General features: G+C 44.7%; 1 protein-coding gene across 3 annotated transcripts in view; it reads left to right on the forward strand.

The window, feature by feature from the left end:
• The first annotated feature begins 3,182 nt into the window (after positions 1-3,182).
• The window catches only part of LOC138644861 (carboxypeptidase O-like), a 164,955-nt gene continuing 147,529 nt past the window's right edge, over positions 3,183-20,608 (forward strand). For 2 of the 3 annotated variants that reach the window (XM_069733751.1, XM_069733749.1), the window contains exons 1-3: positions 3,184-3,333; positions 5,113-5,188; positions 7,027-7,151. In XM_069733751.1, coding sequence (XP_069589852.1) covers positions 3,254-3,333; positions 5,113-5,188; positions 7,027-7,151 — 281 coding nt within the window. In that variant the 5' untranslated portion in view covers positions 3,184-3,253. Of the gene's footprint in view, positions 3,334-5,112; positions 5,189-7,026; positions 7,152-20,608 lie in introns of all 3 variants that reach the window. The other variant, XM_069733750.1, reaches the window with a different exon arrangement.

Raw genomic sequence — 20,608 nt, forward strand, 5'->3', positions numbered from 1 at the left:
TTAGGGGTAGGGTTAGGTTCCCTTTATCACCTTTATGTTGGGGGGTGGCATATCAGTGTGTTTTCTGGTTTTTTAATAAAAAAACACATGCACCAAAAAACGCATGCGTCCCCATTGACTCCAATGTATTTTTTGACCCCAAAAAAACGCATGAAAACGCATGCGTTTTTTTTTTGGTCCAAAAAACGCTTCTAAAAATACTACAAGTGGCATTTCAGAAAATGAACGCATGCAGTAAAAAAACGCATGCGTCACAAAACGCGACCAAACGCGTACACAAAATAACGCATGCGTTTTCAATGTTAAATATAGGAAAAAAACGCATGCGTTTTTTTGAAAAAAAACGCTGCAGACAAAAACGCAAGTGTGAAGCCACCCTTATATCTGCCCTCAGTCACTGGCTTTTACTACTCTGGCGGAGAAAATTGTGCAGGAGCGCACGCCAATTTTTTTACCCTTAAATGTAAAAGCTAGAGCGCCGAAATTTTGCATATACACACTACTAACATATACACACTATGAAAAAAAAGGGGGATATGACATGGTTTACTGTATGTAAACCATGTCTCATATCATGTCGGGTTTTGGCAGGAGAAATGAAAAGCCGGTAATTGAATTACCAGCTTTTCTGCTATATCGCCCTGAAGGAAATATATTAAAAAAAAAATCCCATAGACTTGCATTGGGTTTCGAGTTTCGGCCGATCCCCGACCCCGACTTTTCAATAGGATCGGCCGATTTCACTCGACCCGACTTTTGAGAAAGTCGGGTTTCGTGAAACCCGACTCGACCCTAAAAATCTAAAAGTCGCTCAACCCTACTAGACACCACCCCTCCCCTCATAAAACACATCCCCCATCTCATCATACAGCCCCCTCTATCCAAAACAAAGTGAAAACAAAAGCATTAGTGGAAACGTGATTATTTACCGAACTGTGACCGAATTTTGCCAACTTTGAGGAAAAATGCTTGTGAAGCGGAACACGAGTACGAATGTGCTACGTTTCTGCCAAATTTGAGATTGACGAACATTTTCCGAACAAGCTCACTCATCTCTAGTCTTCACAGAACAGCTCTAGTTATACTGAGAATACATGACACACATGTGGACTCAATTTACTAATATGTGACTTATGGAGGTAATTGTTCAATCATGATTTTATTTAGGGGTATCAGACATCAGAGGGCTGAATACAAATGCACATCACGCTTTTGAGATTTATATTTAAGTATTTATAAAATCGTGTATCTTTTAATTTACAGTTCACAAATAACTACAACTTTGTACTGGTATATCACATAAAATCTCAATAAAGTACATTTACGTTTGTAACTGTAGCATGAAAAAATGTGGAAGAGTTCATACAGTATGAATACTTTGTTAAACCACTGTTTATAGAGTGCACATCAATAACTTTATGCTAAACATTGTACTGACTCAGTTTTACTATAAGGTGTGCTGCTCTTTTTTTGTGGTGGTCTGGTGTAGGTGGGATTCCTACTGTCCCAAAGCTCTGACTTACCCTGGACAAATGCAATTTGTCACATCAACATTCATCTACTGAGGCATGCCCCATGTAAGCCTGATGTTTCAGGCAGGAGTGATTGAAAACTATTTCACAGTGGCGGAACTTTCTGTTTTGAGAAGTTCAAGTTTCCTGTTCATTCTGAAACTGATCAGTGAGAAGCAGATGCAATGCAGATGGCCTGTGTTGCATTTGATTTTTTTCATATTCACTGAAATACATTGTCAAGTCTCTTCCAAACATCTAAACATACTAGCGTGGAGCGCCCCCAAGGGCAGCGGGGTACTCGGCACCAGGTCCTTTGGTTCTCAAGGGCGATGTCACGGTGGCTGACCCGGTCCGTGGCCCTTGGGACGTCCGTGTAAAAGGGAAAGGTTTTTAAATAGATAATGTTCGTGATGCCACCTGTGGTATTCGGTCAGGGTGACCAATACTGCTTTAAGGGGTCCGCTAGGGTGATGTTATTGCAGCTAGATGGTATACCTTCCCAGAGGTGAAGTATGTCCCCCGGGCTTCCCAGTGTGTAGATGGTGGATGGTGAGAGGCGCAGTGAAGAACGAGGACACAAGGTTGCAGTCTCTTTAACTTTACTGAAGGCTTCAGCATCCACAGTCCAGAGCACCAAATCACAGGGCAGGCAGAGTCCGGCCGGTTTGGAGGCAAGTGCAGAGTCCCCTTATCCAGGTAGAAATCAGTAGCCTTCCTCTACCACCGTGGTGTTGTAGTACCTTACTGCTAAGCCTCTCATAAGGTCCTCACAGATGTTGTAGATATTATGGTGTTATGTCTCTCTCTCTGTCCCCCAGATGGATAGGACAAACCCGTATGACGGGTGGCTTGAGGCATTTTACAGGGACTCTATCATGCCTCAGCCTCTAAGCGGTGCCACCATGCCTCCTGGGTGTAGGGGCGAACAGGTAACGTGAAATTAGCTGCCCTGCCGGTCTCTGGAACAAGGCATAAAGGACTGTTGCTCCATCGGTGTTCCGGCTACCGGGATCCTGCACCTCAGAAGGAGGCAGCCTGTGTAGGGCAGAACTCCTCCTGGTATCCACTCCTTTGCTATGACTTCTTCACCCTCTCTACAATACAATTCTCTTTCAGTGTTCGTTATTAGAAACTGCCGCACTTAGGGCAGGCACAGCGCCATGTCCTTCGGTCTCAGCCTCTGACAGGCTCACACCCCTGTCAGGGACCAACTACCTGAGCAAAGCTCAGCCAGCAACTGCCTAACTTCCTCCCCAGGCAACCAGTTTTATCTAAATGTGAAGAGTGCCCTAATAAATAGGAGTATAGCTCCCCCTGATGACCTGCAGTGCGAAATGTGTTGCATGTTTGTGATACCTGGATGCAGTTGTCCTTATTTGCCTCCAAACGTAACATCACTCCCTCCTAGAGGAAAATGATACTACTGCAACGACCAGGACCCTGGGGCGCTGCAAGCGCATGCTGAGATTATTTTCTCAGGTGAGGTCAGTTTTTTACACAGACGGAAATCTGTTCATGTGAGTGTACCCATACTGTTCAATCTAATTTGTCCTACACAAAACATATCAGTGCTAGATAAGGAGAAAGGCCCTTATGTCACGGAAGAATCCATTTATTGCTTATTTTCAGCAATTCCCATTCCTAAGTAATATAGTAAATATTATCTACATGACAAAGTTCAATACAGGCTTAGTTAGTAATAAGTATTACACCAATCTTGCCAAGAACATTACTGAAAGATGAAGTCTGTCCCCTTGATCATCTGCTTACTTGGTGCCTTTTTACATAAAGGGTTCGGTGTAAAGGTGCAATATGATGGGTGAGTATAAACTCAACTGCAGTCTTGATTCAATACTCATCTTATTGCTTATGTTGAAACATTTTGTCAGATTGTGCACAAAATGTTTCCTATTGATGCAGAAAAGTAATTTATTGTTATGAAAAATATTTCCTATTGCATCTGAATAATTGTGCGCAGTTGAATCTTTGTTTGATGAAATTATTGCAATAAATTGTGGCTTTACACTCATGCAGGGCTGGGAAATGTCATAAATAATAGAAAGGAGGCGGCATCCATTTCTGTAAATAATTGATAGATTGTATTCCAAACAATAATTTATAAGCTAATCTGCACACCCGAAGCATCAATTCAAGTTTAAAAGCCATCTAACCTATATGACCCCCATTAAACCATAAAGGGTCGATCTGGAATATTAATTATTACCAGGTATAATGAGAAAGCTCATTAAAGTACTTGAACCTCTTTAAAGAGCTATTTACAACATTAAAGTTATCATTTATCTATGGCAAAGGTGATATTAATTTGCAGATCACTGTACTTACAACCACTGCCACCCACACTATTTCAGAGACGTTGACCTTTAAATGCCCAGTTTGCCATTGGTCAAGTCTAATGGAGCATTTCACAGTCCCATTCTCAGGATTGGTTGGGTTCTAAGTGATGAAAGTGGAGAATAACCCTTTAAGCATGCGGCCATTTTTAGCTTTAAATATCTATGTTTTGATGTAATCTACTCTTTTTATATTTATGTATTTTTATCCATAGTTTAAGAATACATACAGGTGGCCATACTATGCACTGCTGGTTCAAGGGGGCTCTTTTCCTCCAGCCATAAGATCAGATTTTTCTCCATCCTCAGCATTACCAATTACAGTCTTGCACAGGCTGTTGATCTCACAGGAATACTTGCAAGATCATCATAATAAAAAAGCATATCATTATACAGCAACTGATGACTCCCAAAATATGTTTTCATTATGAGGTTAAAAACAGTGTTCATCAGAGAAACAATGTATAATTATACATCCTAGAAACTTCCTTCTTGTGACGTTGTGATTTTTATTTACTTTTAAAATCAAGTTTTATTCTGTGTCCACGCTGCGCAAATGTCTCGGTACTAGTCCGGCAGAGCGTTCATTTCCCCACACAGCTGCTCATCTTGTAATCACGCCCTTTGTTTGCGATTAAATTGATGGGAAAGAATGCCATCACTGTCGGTTTCTTGCACATCTCACATGTGCCATTCTGCCTCCCTGCCGAGCACTGATGAAGAAAAGAGGGTAAACCCGACATCACTGCACATTACAAGGAGGCAGGAAACCGGGCGTGCACGCGATTTACAAGGAACCGACGCTGACATTGCCCTTGTAAATTATTTAAATTGCACACAGAAGGGAGTCCCTACAAGATGGGGGGCAGGGAGGCAGGACTACTTCGTCAAAATCAATGCCCCACCTGACTAGAATAAAATTTGATTTTGAAAGTGTTTAAAAATGGAAAAAATAAAACTAGAGTTTGCTAGAACTCAGAAATAGAGACGTGATGATGGTTTATGACGAACAAGGCAGAGGTGGAAACAACTTTAGCACCAAGACAAGAAAAGGGAAATCCGCTATCCCTTATTAGGCCATTGCTTTGCTATTTGATATATAATGGATGAAATCCAACAACCTTGTCCTTTGTGAGCACATTTATGTGAAAACAGGCATGGATTGAGTATCTCTGGTATACTCCCTGGGACCCCATTTATTACCGTGTGCACTTGCCATTTTTAGTTATGAATTCTCTTTACTATAGAGATGAAGTCCTGAAAATAATTCCCCAGACTGCCCAGCAGGCTCAATATCTACAGGAAATCACTAACCAATGGCAGGTAAGAATAATAAGATAGCTACATTTAAGACTCAGTTTTAATGTTCCAAGATTGATCCTTTTACTAGAGAAATGAAAAGAAGACACACATTTGTTAAGATTAATATTAGTTTATGCAAACTGGCTTATACAGTATGTTGTACAGTATGTATGTAATGTCTTCTATAGGTATAGGAAAAAAAATTGCTAAATAAATGTTGATGATGTCCCTTCACCAACAGACCTATATATGGAAAGTTTGAAAGACCAATGTTTAGCAACTACTTTAAAATGCAGAGATTAATTTGTCCTCCTGTTTGATGCACAATGATCTCTTTCTTAATTAAAAGCTCAAAACATTAACCTGCAGTCGTGTATTAAATTGCAGAAAACACCTTGTAATGATATCATAAATAGCAGTTCAGATTGCAGTGGAACGCTATGATGATGTCTCTTGCTGCATATTGTCAAAGGGATAGCTCATTTTCAAAAATTCCTTTTCCCATAGGCTCAGCTCCCTGGAAAAAAAAACAAAAGCGCTTTAATTGCGCTGGAGCGCTGCCAAGGTCTTTGTTGTTTAGCTTCAGCGATGGTGTTATGCTGACAGAGCTGGATTCAACTACTGAGCTCCACAGTTCTACTGATGTAGATGGCATGACCATCTGAGATCAGTGATTGGCTGCAGTGCTGTCAATGTGATATCACACAAACAGAGAATGAGGCAGCGGTGGAGACATGGTGTTAGGGCTGGCGAAACGCACAAAATAATATAATGGAAGATAAAAGGTGTGTTCGCAGCCCGAGATCCACAGTGCAGAGACATTACTTGCTGCTCGGTAATGGCGGACTGTATATGGCGGTATAATAGAAAATACACACGGGTTAACTTCACCCGGTATGTATGGAGGTGAACCCTGTTGCATCACAGGGCCGAAATACCGAAGAGTGAACGCTAGTGTTTTGGTCACAGGACTCAGCCCCAAGGACATGGGGTTAGAGTCCCTCTAGACCCACCAGTGCTTGGTGCCGCAACTGCGGTGCCAGGGAGAAAACTAAACTAATAAAGCTTTAGCGTACTGAGTGCGCGCAGCGCCGCTCTGGCAGATGCCACTCTCCGCCCTAGCTAGGGACCGGAAAGCGCACTAGCTGCGAACGGCACCGCACTGGCGGATGCTGCTGAATTGATGCTGTAAGATTGTTCCTTGTGCTGGATGGCACTTACCTGGTACTAGTCAGCTCCAAACACCCAACCACATACAACAACGCTAGGGAGGGGGATGATTAGGAGCTTTCACCAGATAGCATGCACACATTCACACACACATGATTTCAGTTTAAACTAACACATGACCGAGCGGCCATGCAAACCTTTTATAGTTGCAGCCTCCCTGGACCTTGCCAGTGGTCCAATCGGAGCCGTTTGAGGACTTGGGCATGAGGCACCCGACCTCCAATGAGAGGTCATTCCACGGGCATGCTCAGTAGGCAAAAAGCAGGACTTAGTCCCAGGAACGTCTACTCACCGCTGACTAATGCTGGTTACAATAGCTGGACCTGGGATGGCAGCAGTAACCAGACGTACAGCATCAGCTTGAGCAAGACGCTGGGTCCGTTGTCTCTGCTGAGCGGGCTCCTCTGTGGCTGGGGAAGAATGGGAGACCGCAGAGGTCACGGTTCAAGATTTCCCCTGTGAAGCAGTGGAACTTGACAACTAACACATGGGGCAGACAGGTGAAAGTGAACCTAAGGGGTTATTTTACAGTTAGCTGAACTTATGGGGAAAAAAGTTTTTGTGAAAAGGGAGCAACCCCTTTAAGAGATGGCAAAGATTTAATAAGCATTATTGTATTTTTGTTTCAGCTTGATCTGTGGATGCCAGTTACTCCTGAAGCAATCCATGCTGGGAGAGAAGTCCATATGCGAATTCCCTCCTCCTATGTTCAGCAAATTAAGGATTCACTTCTTCAATACAACATTCCGTACAAGTATGTTATTGCAGTTTATTTTATGTCCGATATGCATATACTGTACATTACCAGTCAAAAGTTTAAACAAATCTAAAATTTTAAATTTTGGCTCACCAGACCACATTTCACATATCCATCTAATGCCCAGTCTTTAGCTTGACGTATACAAGTCTTCCTTGTTTGCAAATCTCTGTAGTACCTATTTTGCAGCAATTTGACCATAAAGGCCTTCTTGTAGTCTCCTCTGGACAGTTAAAGGGAACCTGTCACCCCGTTTTTTCAAGAAGAGCTAAAAATAGCGTTAAATAGGGGCAGAGCTGGGCTTTACATTATTGTATTTTGGAGCCTTTATTCTCCACCTATGCTGCCGAAATACCTTTGTAAAGTCGCCGTTTTGGGCTGTCACTCACGCTGGTCAGGTCATATGGGCATGGTGACAGCGCTGTTTCTCTCCCAGATCTCCGTTGGTGGCGTAGTGGTGTGCGCATGTCCAAGTGGAGAACCCACTGCGCAGCTTCAAGGAAAATAGCGAGATCTGCGCTATTCAGCCGTTTATCGGTGGGCGCGGCCATCTTTGTGAGGCCACGCGTGCGCAGATGGTTCTTCTCGGCTTCCCGGGGCTTCAGGAAAATGGCCGCGGGATGCCGCGCGTGCGCAGATGGAGATCGCGGCGGCCATTTTCCTGCAGCCGAGATGCGAACTCGGCTTCAGGAAAATGGCCGTCGAGATCGCCATCTGCGCACGCGCGGCATCCCGTGGCCATTTTTCTGAAGCAGCGGGAAGCCGAGAAGAACCATCTGCGCACGCGCGGCCTCACAAAGATGGCCGCGCCCACCGATAAACGGCTGAATAGCGCAGATCGCGCTATTTTCCTTGAAGCTGCGCAGTGGATTCGCCACTTGGACATGCACACAACACTACGCCACCAACGGAGATCTGGGAGAGAAACAGCACTGTCACCACACCCATATGACCTGACCAGCGTGAGTGACAGCCCAAAACGGCGACTTTACAAAGGTATTTCGGCAGCATAGGTGGGGAATAAAGGCTCCAAAATACACTAATGTAAAGCCCAGCTCTGCCCCTATTTAACGCTATTTTTAGCTCTTCTTGAAAAAATGGGGTGACAGGTTCCCTTTAATATTGATATGTGTCTCCTTGATGTCTGTTCATGACGACTGTTAACTGAGGTGCCATCAATTTGCATGTGGTTTCTGAGGCAGAATGTTACGCTGGTGGGCATGGAACACTGCGCCAAGACCAGGCTTACCCACGAGGGGTAAGACTAAGCAACTACCTGGTTTTTGCTAGATCCTGTGATGGCGAGATTAGAAAAAAGCGTGGTCAGACTGTCCGAAGTAAGGTGAAGCAACACAGAATTAGTAAACAGCCAGGTAACAGTAAAAAGAACAAAGTGGAACACATGAATGAGTGCTAAATGTAATGGAACCAACATTTGGGCAGGGAGTGTTAGGTAGGGCTGCTAAATAAAGGCCCTGCTAGAAGGGGATAGGCTGGAAGGGAGAAATTCCTAAAGAGACCAGCCATGATGCAGATTAGCTGATGTAGGAATAAAATGCAGTAGAGGGGCGACGAGGAGGCATGTGAGTTACCGCCGTGATACAGGATGAATTTATCCTCTGCAGTAGAAGTGTTTCTTGGTCTTCCTTTCCTGGGACAATCCTCAAGAAAGCCAGTTTTATCTTAGCACCTGATTTGTTTTCATGACTGCACTTAAGGATATCTTCCGGGTTCAAGCAATTTTCTGTATTAATTACCTTATTGTCTTAAAGAAATTGTGTACTGTCATTTCTACGGACTTAGTTGAGTGGTTCTTGCCATATTCTGGCTTAGAACAGTTGAGGAATAGTGTATAAGAGACCTGGCATCACCCGGCTTGGCGCATTCAGCTCCGAAATCAGACATGGTAGGGAGAGCTGCTGCTGAGATAGGGTCAGATTTGGGGATTTATTAGTTAGTGTGGGTCTACCATCGTTGAGTCCACATATCCAGCTAAACAAGCAGTCCTTCTAAAGACTAATTATGGGGTCTATAGATTGCAGTGCTAGGTAGGCAGGGGAGTGTATGTGTCTATATACATATCAGTATAAGGCATACAGGTGTGACGCCCAACTGAGCCGTGGAGTACTCTGTACCGGGTTAGACAGCTCTTTGGGGGAGTCACATGACCCAACTCCCTGGGCGTGCAATAAAAATGATGCAAAGGGGAAAAGTTTATAGGGGATTAATTCGTGACATCACCCGTGGTGTTCGGCAAGGAATTGCTGATGCTGCGGTTCAGGTCCACTGGTGATACAGCAAAGCTCTCGATGGGTAGAGCGGGGCCCCATGGCAAGTATAGGGTTAATGATGGTAACTGTTGTAGTACTGGGCAGGTGATGCAGTAAATAATTCTGAGGACACAGTAGGGTGCAGTTTTTGGCCCTATATCAATCTGGGTTTCCCCACAGTCTACAGCTCCTGCACCTACTCCTCCTCTCCAGCCTCCAACTCTGAAATGAGCACACCAGTCACAAGCTGGAAGCACTGCAGCACTGCCTCAGCCAAGCGGCAACAGGCTGTGCTGAAGCTAATCTGCTTAGTTGACCAACCTCACAATGCTGAAGAGTTATGGACAGCTCTGAAAGAGCAGTCAGATGTTTGGATGACTGTTATGACCTGGTGGTCAGGACAATAATGGACCTGGTGGTTAAGAGCACACGGAATGACCTGATAGTTGCTGATAATAAAGGACGAGCTCTGGGACGTGGGAACTCTGCTGACCGCAATCCCTAATCCTATCACGCACACTAGAAATACCCGTGGATTGCTCCTAACGCTCCCTATGCAACTCGGCACAGCCTAAGGAACTAGCTAGCCCTGAAGATAGAAAAATAAAGCCTACCTTGCCTCAGAGAAATTCCCCAAAGGAAAAGGCAGCCCCCCACATATAATGACTGTGAGTAAAGACGAAAATACAAACACAGAGAGGAAATAGATTTAGCAAAGTGAGGCCCGACTTACTGAACAGACTGAGGATAGGAAAGGTTACTTTGCGGTCAGCACAAAAACCTACAAAAAGACCACGCAGAGGGCGCAAAAAGACCCTCCGCACCGACTCACGGTGCGGAGGCGCTCCCTCTGCGTTCCAGAGCTTCCAGCAAGCAAGACAACAATAAAAATAGCAAGCTGGACAGAAAAATAGCAAACCAAAGAAAATACAAGCAGGAACTTAGCTTCTGCTGGGAAGACAGGTCACAAGAACGATCCAGGAGTGAACTAGACCAATACTGGAACATTGACAGGTGGCATGGAGCAAAGATCTAAGTGGAGTTAAATAGAGCAGCAAGCTAACAAATTAACCTCGTCACCTGTGGAAGGAAACTCAGAAACACCCACCAGAGGAAGTCCATGGACAGAACCAGCCGAAGTACCATTCATGACCACAGGAGGGAACCCGACAACAGAATTCACAACAGATGACACCGCTGAACCTACAGCCAGGCATGGTTGTGCGTGACAATGGCCAGAACCTGGTGGCGGCTCTGAGCGGAGATGAGCTCATACACGTACCATGCCTGGCCCATGTACTTAATCTCATCGTTCAACGGTTTCTCAAAATTTATCCGGAGCTGCTGGATCTGTTAGTGAAAGTATGCTGCCTGTCTGCCTATTTTAGAAAGTCAGCTACAGCTTCAGCTGCCCTTGCTGTGCTACAGCAGCATTTGCAGCTTCTGGCTCACTGACTGGTGTGTGTTGTCCCCACGTGTTGGAGCTCTACACTGCATATGTTGGAATGGATTTGTGAGCAGAAGAGGGCAGTTGTTGACTACCAGCATCAAGAAGGATGTCATTATTCAGTTCAGACTCCACCAATAAGACCTCCGGAGTGGACATGGATGTCAGACATATGTACCATCCTCCAAAACTTTGAGGAATCCACCAAGACGGTGAGCGGCGATGACACCATATTTAGCACCACCATCCCGCGTCTCTGCATTCTGAAAAGCTCACTGCTCACAATGAAAGAGGATGCATTGCGGGAGGAGCAGGAGGACATGGAGCAAGGAACCATGTGGGGTGATTACACACAGCCCAACTTCATGTCGTTCCAACGTGGATTGGTAGACAATGAGAAAGAGGAGGAGGAGGAAGAACAGGAGCTGCTTTCATGCACTATAGATGGTACTACAAGCACAGCTGTCATACCGTCTGTTCAGCATGTATGGCATGAGGACAGGGAGGAGGAGGAGGATAGCATTGTCAGTCATCCTGTTGGTGAGGACACGTAAATCTTGCCTGTTAGCAGTCTGGCACACATGGCTGACTTTGTGTTGCGCTGTCTTTTCCGTGGCCCTCGCTACAAGGATAACTTTCAATCTATTCTTTCAGAGGCAGACAGGTCTACTAAAATGGCGCAGTACTAGAGGGCTTTTGTTGCGGAATTGCTAAAAAAATTCCCATCTGAGAACACTGGTGGCAGACGTCGTAGTTCGTTGGACAACCAAGGAGTACAGGTGAGAGAGACACAACTCCAATCCAGCAGAGGCAGGGGAACACTGACAAAGTTCTGGGAGAGTTTTCTCAGACCCTCCCATCGCCATGGCATAGAGGCAAGGGGTATTGTCACAAGGAGTGTAATGTTTTAGAAGATGCTAAGGGAGTAACTTGCTGACTGTACCAATGTCCTCTGTGATTCCTCTGTGCCTTTTAATTTTTGGGTATCCAAGCTGGACACGTGGCATGAGCTGGCTCTCTACACCTTGGAAGTCCTGGCCTGCCCTGCCACTAGCATTTTGTCAGAGCGGGTTTTTAGTGCCGCTGGTGGAATTATTTCAAAAACCTGACCGCCACATCCAAACATAGACTAAGTGTGAACAGGTGCTGAACCTAGAGTCGCCAACTCGTATATAGTTAAGTAAATAAGGCAGCACACTGCAGCGCTAAAACCTGCAAACTTGAAACACAAAATTTGAACTGCATTACTGCACTAGAAATATGAAAAATGAGAGCATTTAGTGCATAAAAATGGCCAATTTTATGTGTACCTGGTAGCCCCTTTACGGCATCTCTCTTATACCAGGTCCTACACTTGCCTTACCTCGCTGAGAATAAACGTCTCCATCTGAATGGGTACATGTGAAACCTCTTCCTAGACTAAAATTCTCTCTCTCTGTGGAGGGGTATTGGACCTGCTGTAATTAAAACACCTGAGGCTAGGAGGCGGAGTGCACGATCAGCAGGCTAAAGAATACATTTCAAAAATCTGACCAGCACATCCAAACATAGACTAAGTGTGAACAGGTGCTGAACCTAGAGTCGCCAACTCGTATATAGTTAAGTAAATAAGGCAGCACACTGCAGCGCTTCCACCGCTGGTGGAATTATAACCTGTCAACTGAAAATGCTGACAGGCTGACTCTTATAAAAATGAAAAAGGGCTGGATTGGGCCATACTTCTGTAAACCACTGACGGATAACAGGGAAATATAACGTCCAATACAATGTCTTTGTTTTGGGAGGTGTATTCCCATGCACCTCTTCACACCCACACATGGGTATATGCTTCCTGATTTTGGCTATTTGGTGTTATCCTCCTCATCCTCGTGCTCATCATCCACCACCACAAGAACACCAGGGTCACCATGTTCTGTGATGCTACATCAACTCTATTTTTTGCAAGGGTGATTATGACGCGCGTAAATAATGAAATTAAAAAAAATGTACCCCCCAAGGTGAAATGTTTATCAGCCCTTACATCTAGTGTATGGGCATTACAAGTATAGGAGATTCACTCCTTTAAATTGGGAATAGATTCTTAGGAGGACATCCTCTGCATCTCTTCAGACACCACCACTAGAACACGAGGGTGAACGTATTCTGTGATGCAACAATGCAACAGTCACTCTAATTTTTGGCAAGGATGTTTATGATGCCCGTAAATAATTTAAAAAAAAAGTATCCCCCAGGGGGAATTGTTTGTCAGCCCTTACACTTAGTGTATGGGCATTACAAGTATAGGAGACTGGCTCATTTAAATTGGGAAAAGAATCTTAGGAGGACATCCTCCACATCTCTTCAGACACCACCACTAGAACACGAGGGTGATGCAACAGTCACTCTAATTTTTGGCAATGGTGTTTATGATGCCCGTAACTAATTACATTAAAAAAGGGTACCCCCAGGGGGAAATGTTTGTCAGCCCTTAAACTTAGTGTATGGGTATTACAAGTATAGGAGACCTGCTCGTTTATAATAGGAAAAATTTTTTGTTAGGCCCTCCTTCACATCTCTTTCACAGGGCATTGGAGTGCCACCTAATTTTTTGCAGGCCTTGCATTCACTGCATAGGCAAACACTATGGGACAGCCACTTCCTAATAATGGAAACATTGTTTTCAGGAGGCCCACCTCTGCGTCTCTTCTAATGCTTACTGGGTTACATGTTACTTTGGTGCAGGGCAGGCCTTGCATGCAATGCATAGGCTAACAGTATGGCAGTACCGAATGAAAAAAATGGGAACTTTGGTTTCATGTGGTCATACAGGACGTTTTTTCAATGGGTTGCTGTGGTGCGTGTAACTTTGGTGCAGGGCAGGCCTTGCATTCAATGCATAAGCAAACAGTATGGCAGTAACAAATTCATAATAACGGGAACTTTGGAACTTTGGTTTCATGTGGCCATCCAGGATTTCTGTTCAATGGGTTGTTGGGGTGCGTGTAACTTTGGTGCAGGGCAGACCTTGCATTCAATGCATAAACAAACAGTATGGAAGAACCAAATTCATAATAATGGGAACTTTGGTTTCATGTTGCCATCCAGTACGTGGGCTCAAAGGCTTATTGGGGTGTGTGCTACTTTGATGCAGGGCAGGCCTTGCATTCAATGAATAGGCAAATGCTATGGGAGACCCACTTTCTTATAATGGGAACATTTTTTCAGGAGGCCCTCCTGTACGTCTTGTGAAAGAGGTATCGGTGTTTGTCCGAATTTTTGGCAGCCCAGCCTCTCACTGCAGAGGCAATGATGATGTTCGTCCTTCGTTTTCGAAGATGACCATGACTTCAGGGTTGGAAGAGAATTAGTAGTTATGGGTCCGGAGGTGGCTGATGAGTCCAATCCGGGCCCTGAAGGTTCGCCCACATACTTGACATAAGGAAGCAGATGTGGTCAGTACACCAGATTCTACTTGTGCCTTGCGTACAGTGCGCTTTCTTTTTGCGTTAAAGATTTTCCTATCTTCAGCTGCACGTGCTCCTGAGGTGATCCTGCCCCGCCAACCTGGACGATCCAGGGCAAGCTCTTCCCATTCATTGGTGTTGACTTCCAGGTTTTTGAGAGACACCTTAAGGCAGTCTTTATAGCGCTTCTTCTGCCCCCCAACTGCTTGCTTTACTTGGCACAGTTCTCCGCACAGCAGTTGTTTCGGTAGTCGGCTGTCAGGCATTCTGACCACATGTCCAGCCCACCTGGCTTGGACTTTCAGCAGGAGAGTGTAAACGCTGCAGAGCCCAGTTTGTTTCAGAATTGCCGTGTCCGGGACATTGTCTTGCCACCTGATGTGGAGGAGTCTGCGGAGGCAATTCATGTGGAAATGATTAAGCTGTTTAGCATGCCGGCTGTACACTGTCCAGGTCTCGCTAGCATAGAGAAGTGTGGTGAGGACCACCGCGCAGTAGACCTTCAGCTTGGTGGTAAGGCTGAGTCCCCTTCGTTCCCAGATGTTCTTACGCAGTCTCCTGAAGGCGGCACTGGCTTTGGCGATTCTATTATTAACCTTAGCGTCTATGGTTACTTCACGGGAAAGTGTGCTGCCTAAGTAGGTGAAGTTATCGACTGCTTTGAGGTTTTGCTCCTTCACCGTGATACGTGGCTCCTTGTACAGTTTTCCTGGAACCGGTTGATACATGAGTTTGGTTTTTCTAATGTTGATCTCGAGACCAAAACTGTCGCAAGCTTGTGAAAAACAGTCCATTTCATGCTGCATCTGCTATTCCGTGCTAGCGTTAAGTGCACAGTCATCAGCAAATAATAATTCACAGATAACAGTCTCATGCACTTTCGTAACCGCCTTCAGGCGTTTTGGGTGGAATAGCTTGCATCACTTAACATTGCAGAGAACAGCATACTGAACAGGGTTGGAGCAAGCGCACACCCTGGTTTTACGCCATTTGTTACTGGGAAAACCTCAGATACGTCTCCATCGTTCAGAACCTTCACCATCATGCCATCATGGAACTGCCGGATGACTGAGATGAACTTGCTCGGGCAGCCGAATTTTGCCATGATCTTCCACAGGCCGTCTCTACTGACTGTGTCGAAAGCCTTGGTCAAATCAACAAAAGTTACATAAAGGTCACAGTGTTGCTGAAGTCGACGTGCTGAAAAGACCATATCTACTGTTCCACGTTTAGCACGGAAACCACACTGGCTTTCGGGTAATAGTCCTTGCTCAAGGTGATGTAAGAGGCGGTTGAGCAAGAGACGAGCCAATATCTTGTCTGCAGTGGACAGAAGGGAGATACCTCGATGGTTGTCACAAGATTGACGATTACCTTTCCTCTTGTATATATAAATTATGCTGGCATCTTTCATCTGTTGTGGAACCTGTTCCTTTGTCCACATATATTGGAATAGTTTGGTCACCGTTTGCATTAGAACAGGGCCGCCAGCTTTATATACCTGAGCAGGTATAGCATCATTTCCGGGTGCTTTTCCACAAGAAAGTTGTTTTACCGCTTTCCTGACTTCATCTCCACTTGGAAGAATATCAAGCTCCTTGTTGATTTCTAAAAGAAAAAAAGAAACTACTTGAAGAAATTCTCACTCCAATAATATATTAAAATCCATTAAATCTTTTATTTAAACACCAACAACAACATTACACAAAAAAGAAAAAATATATAAAAACAAGAGGGGCAGGTCAGTATATAAGATTTTTTAGTACACCAAGTCTCAACATTTTATAAATCCACAGCACTGGTTACTTAGAAAATTTTCATCAATAACTGAAAAGGGGAGAGGATAAACATATGGCCCTTAAATCTATTAACTTACATAAATAACGTGTCTTTAAAAGACTGCTTCACAGTTCTATTTCCAAAGACCACATAATACTCTGTTTCCACTAATTGCAAATAAGTGGAACAATTCCTCAGAAAGCCTCCTCCACCCTTGTTTCTCAAAAAAAAAAAAGGCACAATATATACTAACCAGTGCTCATGTTTGGTATACTGATCCTGCCACCTCACACTCCAACGTACGTTTCACTCATAGCTTCGTCAGGGAGTGAGATAATGTGAGGAACCACAGGGTTTATATCCGGTCTGTGCTAAAGCTTAGACCAATCCAGAGTGAGATGTGTGATTGGCGGTGCATCGCATGTTGCCGCGGCAACGGCACACCCACCACACACCCCACAGCAGCGTCACAGTAAGGCGCCGACCGTGACGCAGCAAATGAGGCCGCGGCTAGGAACGCCCAGGCAGCGGGAGCAGGAGATGCGCACCACATCGCTGGAACTAAACTGGATCTAGGTAAGTATGTGTTATGTGGGCGCGTCGCGGGTTGCCGCGGTGATGGTGTTCTCGCCACACACCTCCCTGCCACATCACAGAAAGGGCACGCCTGCACCCTTCGCAACGTCACAAAGGGGGCGTGCAAACAGAGACGCCCACACCACGGAAGCAGGAGACGCGCACAACACTGCTGCAGCCATGCGACATTCTAATAAGTATGTGGGCAAGTTGTAACTATTTCAGCACTTAAAGGAGAACAATTTTAAGGCAGTGATTATTACAATCGTAAAGTGAATTAAAGATCGCATAATTAAGTGAGCATCTGAATTGGAATAAATCCATTCCAGACAGTAATAAACAACATATAAATATGTGACATAATATTATATATCCATTATTAAAAATGTAAAGATACAAAAAAATACAGTGTACAAAAATGCATAAATATGCATAAACATGATTACTAAATACCTTCATAAATACAAATATAAATACATATAAAAAAATATATTATATATGAAGTGTTTAAATAAAGTGCAATAAAGTCTTCAATTGAAATTTAATCCGGATCCCTTTCACAGACATATGTATCCATATCCCTTGTTAGATGCGATCCTAGATAGAAAAAAAATATATAAAGAAAAAAAAAAAGTGTGAATAAATATAAGTGCTGAACCCAATATGCACAGAATCACAGTCCTCCCATTTGAACGAAGGGAAAAGAAACGAGAGAAAGGTTTGTATAAAAATTATATACTTGTGATAGCCATACATACATGATCATACACTTACCTGGAGCAGCCAGTGCCAGGCAGCAGCTGCCAAGGCAAACAGGATCATGGGGTGCATTAAAAGAGGTCTGGATACACATGATGAGAGCATTATACTGCCTCTGTACAAATCCCTAGTTAGACCGCACATGGAGTACTGTGTCCAGTTTTGGGCACCGGTGCTCAGGAAGGATATAATGGAACTAGAGAGAGTACAAAGGAGGGCAACAAAATTAATAAAGGGGATGGGAGAACTACAATACCTAGATAGATTAGCGAAATTAGGATTATTTAGTCTACAAAAAAGACGACTGAGGGGTGATCTAATAACCATGTATAAGTATATAAGGGGACAATACAAATATCTCGCTGAGGATTTGTTTATACCAAGGAAGATGACGGGCACAAGGGGGCATTCTTTGCGTCTGGAGGAGAGAAGGTTTTTCCACCAACATAGAAGAGGATTCTTTACTGTTAGGGCGGTGAGAATCTGGAATTGCTTGCCTGAGGAGGTGGTGATGGCAAACTCAGTCGAGGGGTTCAAGAGAGGCCTGGATGTCTTCCTGGAGCAGAACAATATTGTATCATACAATTATTAGGTTCTGTAAAAGGACGTAAATCTGGGGATTTATTATGATGGAATATAGGCTGAACTGGATGGACAAATGTCTTTTTTCGGCCTTACTAACTATGTTACTATGTTACTATGTATATATACATGCACACACTTACCGCTTTCCTGACTTCATCTCCACTTGGAAGAATATCAAGCTCCTTGTTGATTTCTACCTGGGGCAGGCGAGCAATAGCCTCATCATTGATATTGGCAGGGCGATTAAGAATATTATTAAAGTGCTCAGCCCACCGTTCCAGGATTTGTTTCTTTTCTGTCAGCAGCTTAGTTCCATTTGCGTTAAGCAGAGATGAAGAGCTTGATGACTGGGGTCCATATACTGCTGTGAGCGCATCGTAGAAGCGTTTCTGGTCATGGGTATCTGCATAGCCCTGAATTTCATCGGCCTTCTTGCTAAACCAGATATCCTGCATCTTGCGTAGCTTGATTTGTACCTTTCTTTGTATTTTGGTAAAGGCACCTTTCTTAGCTAACGACGTGTGGTCATTTTGATACACCTTATACCGCTGATGTTTCTCTTCTAGGAGTGTCTTTATTTCCTCGTCGTTTTCATTGAACCAGTCTTGATTATTTCTGGCTGCTGATCCGAGATGCTCCAGAGCAGTATTATAAACAGCATCTCTCAGAATTGTCCACTGTTCCTCAACGCCAATCTCCTCTGCCTGTAGTATATTTAACAGTCTGCCATCAAGGTCATTGGCAAATTCCCTTGCAATTCTTTTATTTTGCAGCTTATAGATATTCAGCCTCTTTGTCATTTTCTGCCCTTGGGGTCTCCTCGCAGGCAGGATGCGGAGCCTGCACTTAGACACAATGAGGCGATGGTCAGTCCAGCAGTCTGCACCGCACATGACCCTCGTCACTCTAAAGTCCATCTCATCCCTTTTCCTGGCAATGATGTAATCAATGAGATGCCAATGCTTCGAGGGTGGGTGCATCCATGATGTCTTCTTGCATGTGGGTAAGCGGAATAGAGTGTTGGTGATAACAAGGCCATGTGTGGCACACATCTTGAGGAGCAGCAGGCCATTACTGTTACACTTGCCAGTGCCGTGTCTCCCAATGACCCCTTCCCAGTTTTGATGGTCTGTTCCCACTCTGGCATTAAAGTCTCAAAGTATAATTAGCTTCTCTGCCTGTGGGATTGTTGAAATAAGTGTGTCAAGTTCATCGTAGAACTTATCTTTAATGTCATCCGGATTAGTCATCGTGGAAGCATAGGCACTGATCAGAGTCGCGTGTTTCTTGTTTGTAAGTGGGAGCTGAAATGTCATCAGACGGTCATTGATGCCCTCCGAAAGCCTGGTAAGTTTACGAGCAAGATGAGTTTTGATAGCAAATCCCACGCCTGCTTCTCGTTTTTCAGTGATGCCTCGACCATTCCAGAAGAATGTATATCCACCACTATGCTCTGTCAATTGACCCTTGTCTGCCAGGCGTGTTTCGCTGAGAGCTGCTATATCAACCTTGTAACGAGCTAGCTCCCGAGCAACCAATGCCGTTCTTCTCTCTCGTCTGTCTGCCTTGGTATTATCCAGCAGAGTTCTCACATTCCATGTGCCAAGGTTGAGCACCATCATTTTCTTTATTGTGTGTCGACCGCTGTATGGGAAACCCGCCAGCTGCGGTAGGCTGGCCAGGTGAAATGAAGCAGACTATGTTTGAGGCACCTTTTCTAGCCCCGTCCTCGATTGAGGTGAGCAGAGTGATCCTGAACAGGACTGCTCAGACACGCAGGGGGCTGCCGAACTCCACTGCTGCTTCGGTCCAGTGGAGAGCGACCATATGGCCTGGGCCGCCTGGGTGCAGGTTCGTGACTACAGCTTCCAGTGACTCCACACCTGCTGCTTTTCCACTCTCCCATCGCCACAGGACTTTGGATACGCAGTGGTTGAAGTCATGACTTGCGCTTGACTTGAACTAAAGTGAGGAAGAGTTGCGCAGTCATCAACCTCAATCTCTCGCCCGTACCTATCGAGCCCCAGTGGCAAGAACTAGGCGAGACAACTGGAGATAGGTCAGGGTGCAGTGAATGGCCAGGAGTGTCCTATATGTGCCTCGCTGTGCCCTCTCAGCGCTCCACAACGCTGTGCTGGATATCGCTTGTCTGTCTGTTGAATCTTGGTTTCTTCGCACAGTCTGCCATATCCAGTCTTCACATGCAAGGGTAGGCAAACCCTTGAAAATCACTGTAGGTCTCAAAGAAACCCAACAGCTACCCTCACCTGGTTTGGCCCGCCTGCCAAGGCGGTGTTCCGGGGTGTACCCGCTGCTGCATGCTAGCAGCTACTTGGAGGTACAGGTGAGAGTTGAGCATCAGATGAGGACCAAAAATGGAAGAGCTGTCCACAAAGGACATGGCAAGCACTCCATCAGAGGTGCTACCTCTATCTAGATACCCCATATACCCCATTGCCCCATCTAGATACCTCTATCTAGATACCCCATATACCCCATCTCCTATACTGTTATTGCAGAGGCAATAACAGTATAGGAGACCCACTATATAATAATGGCCCTTTAAGAATATTAATGTCACCTGATTGCCCTCTA

The sequence above is a fragment of the Ranitomeya imitator genome, chromosome 7 (genome assembly GCF_032444005.1).
Source record: "Ranitomeya imitator isolate aRanImi1 chromosome 7, aRanImi1.pri, whole genome shotgun sequence".
Taxonomy (NCBI): domain Eukaryota; kingdom Metazoa; phylum Chordata; class Amphibia; order Anura; family Dendrobatidae; genus Ranitomeya; species Ranitomeya imitator.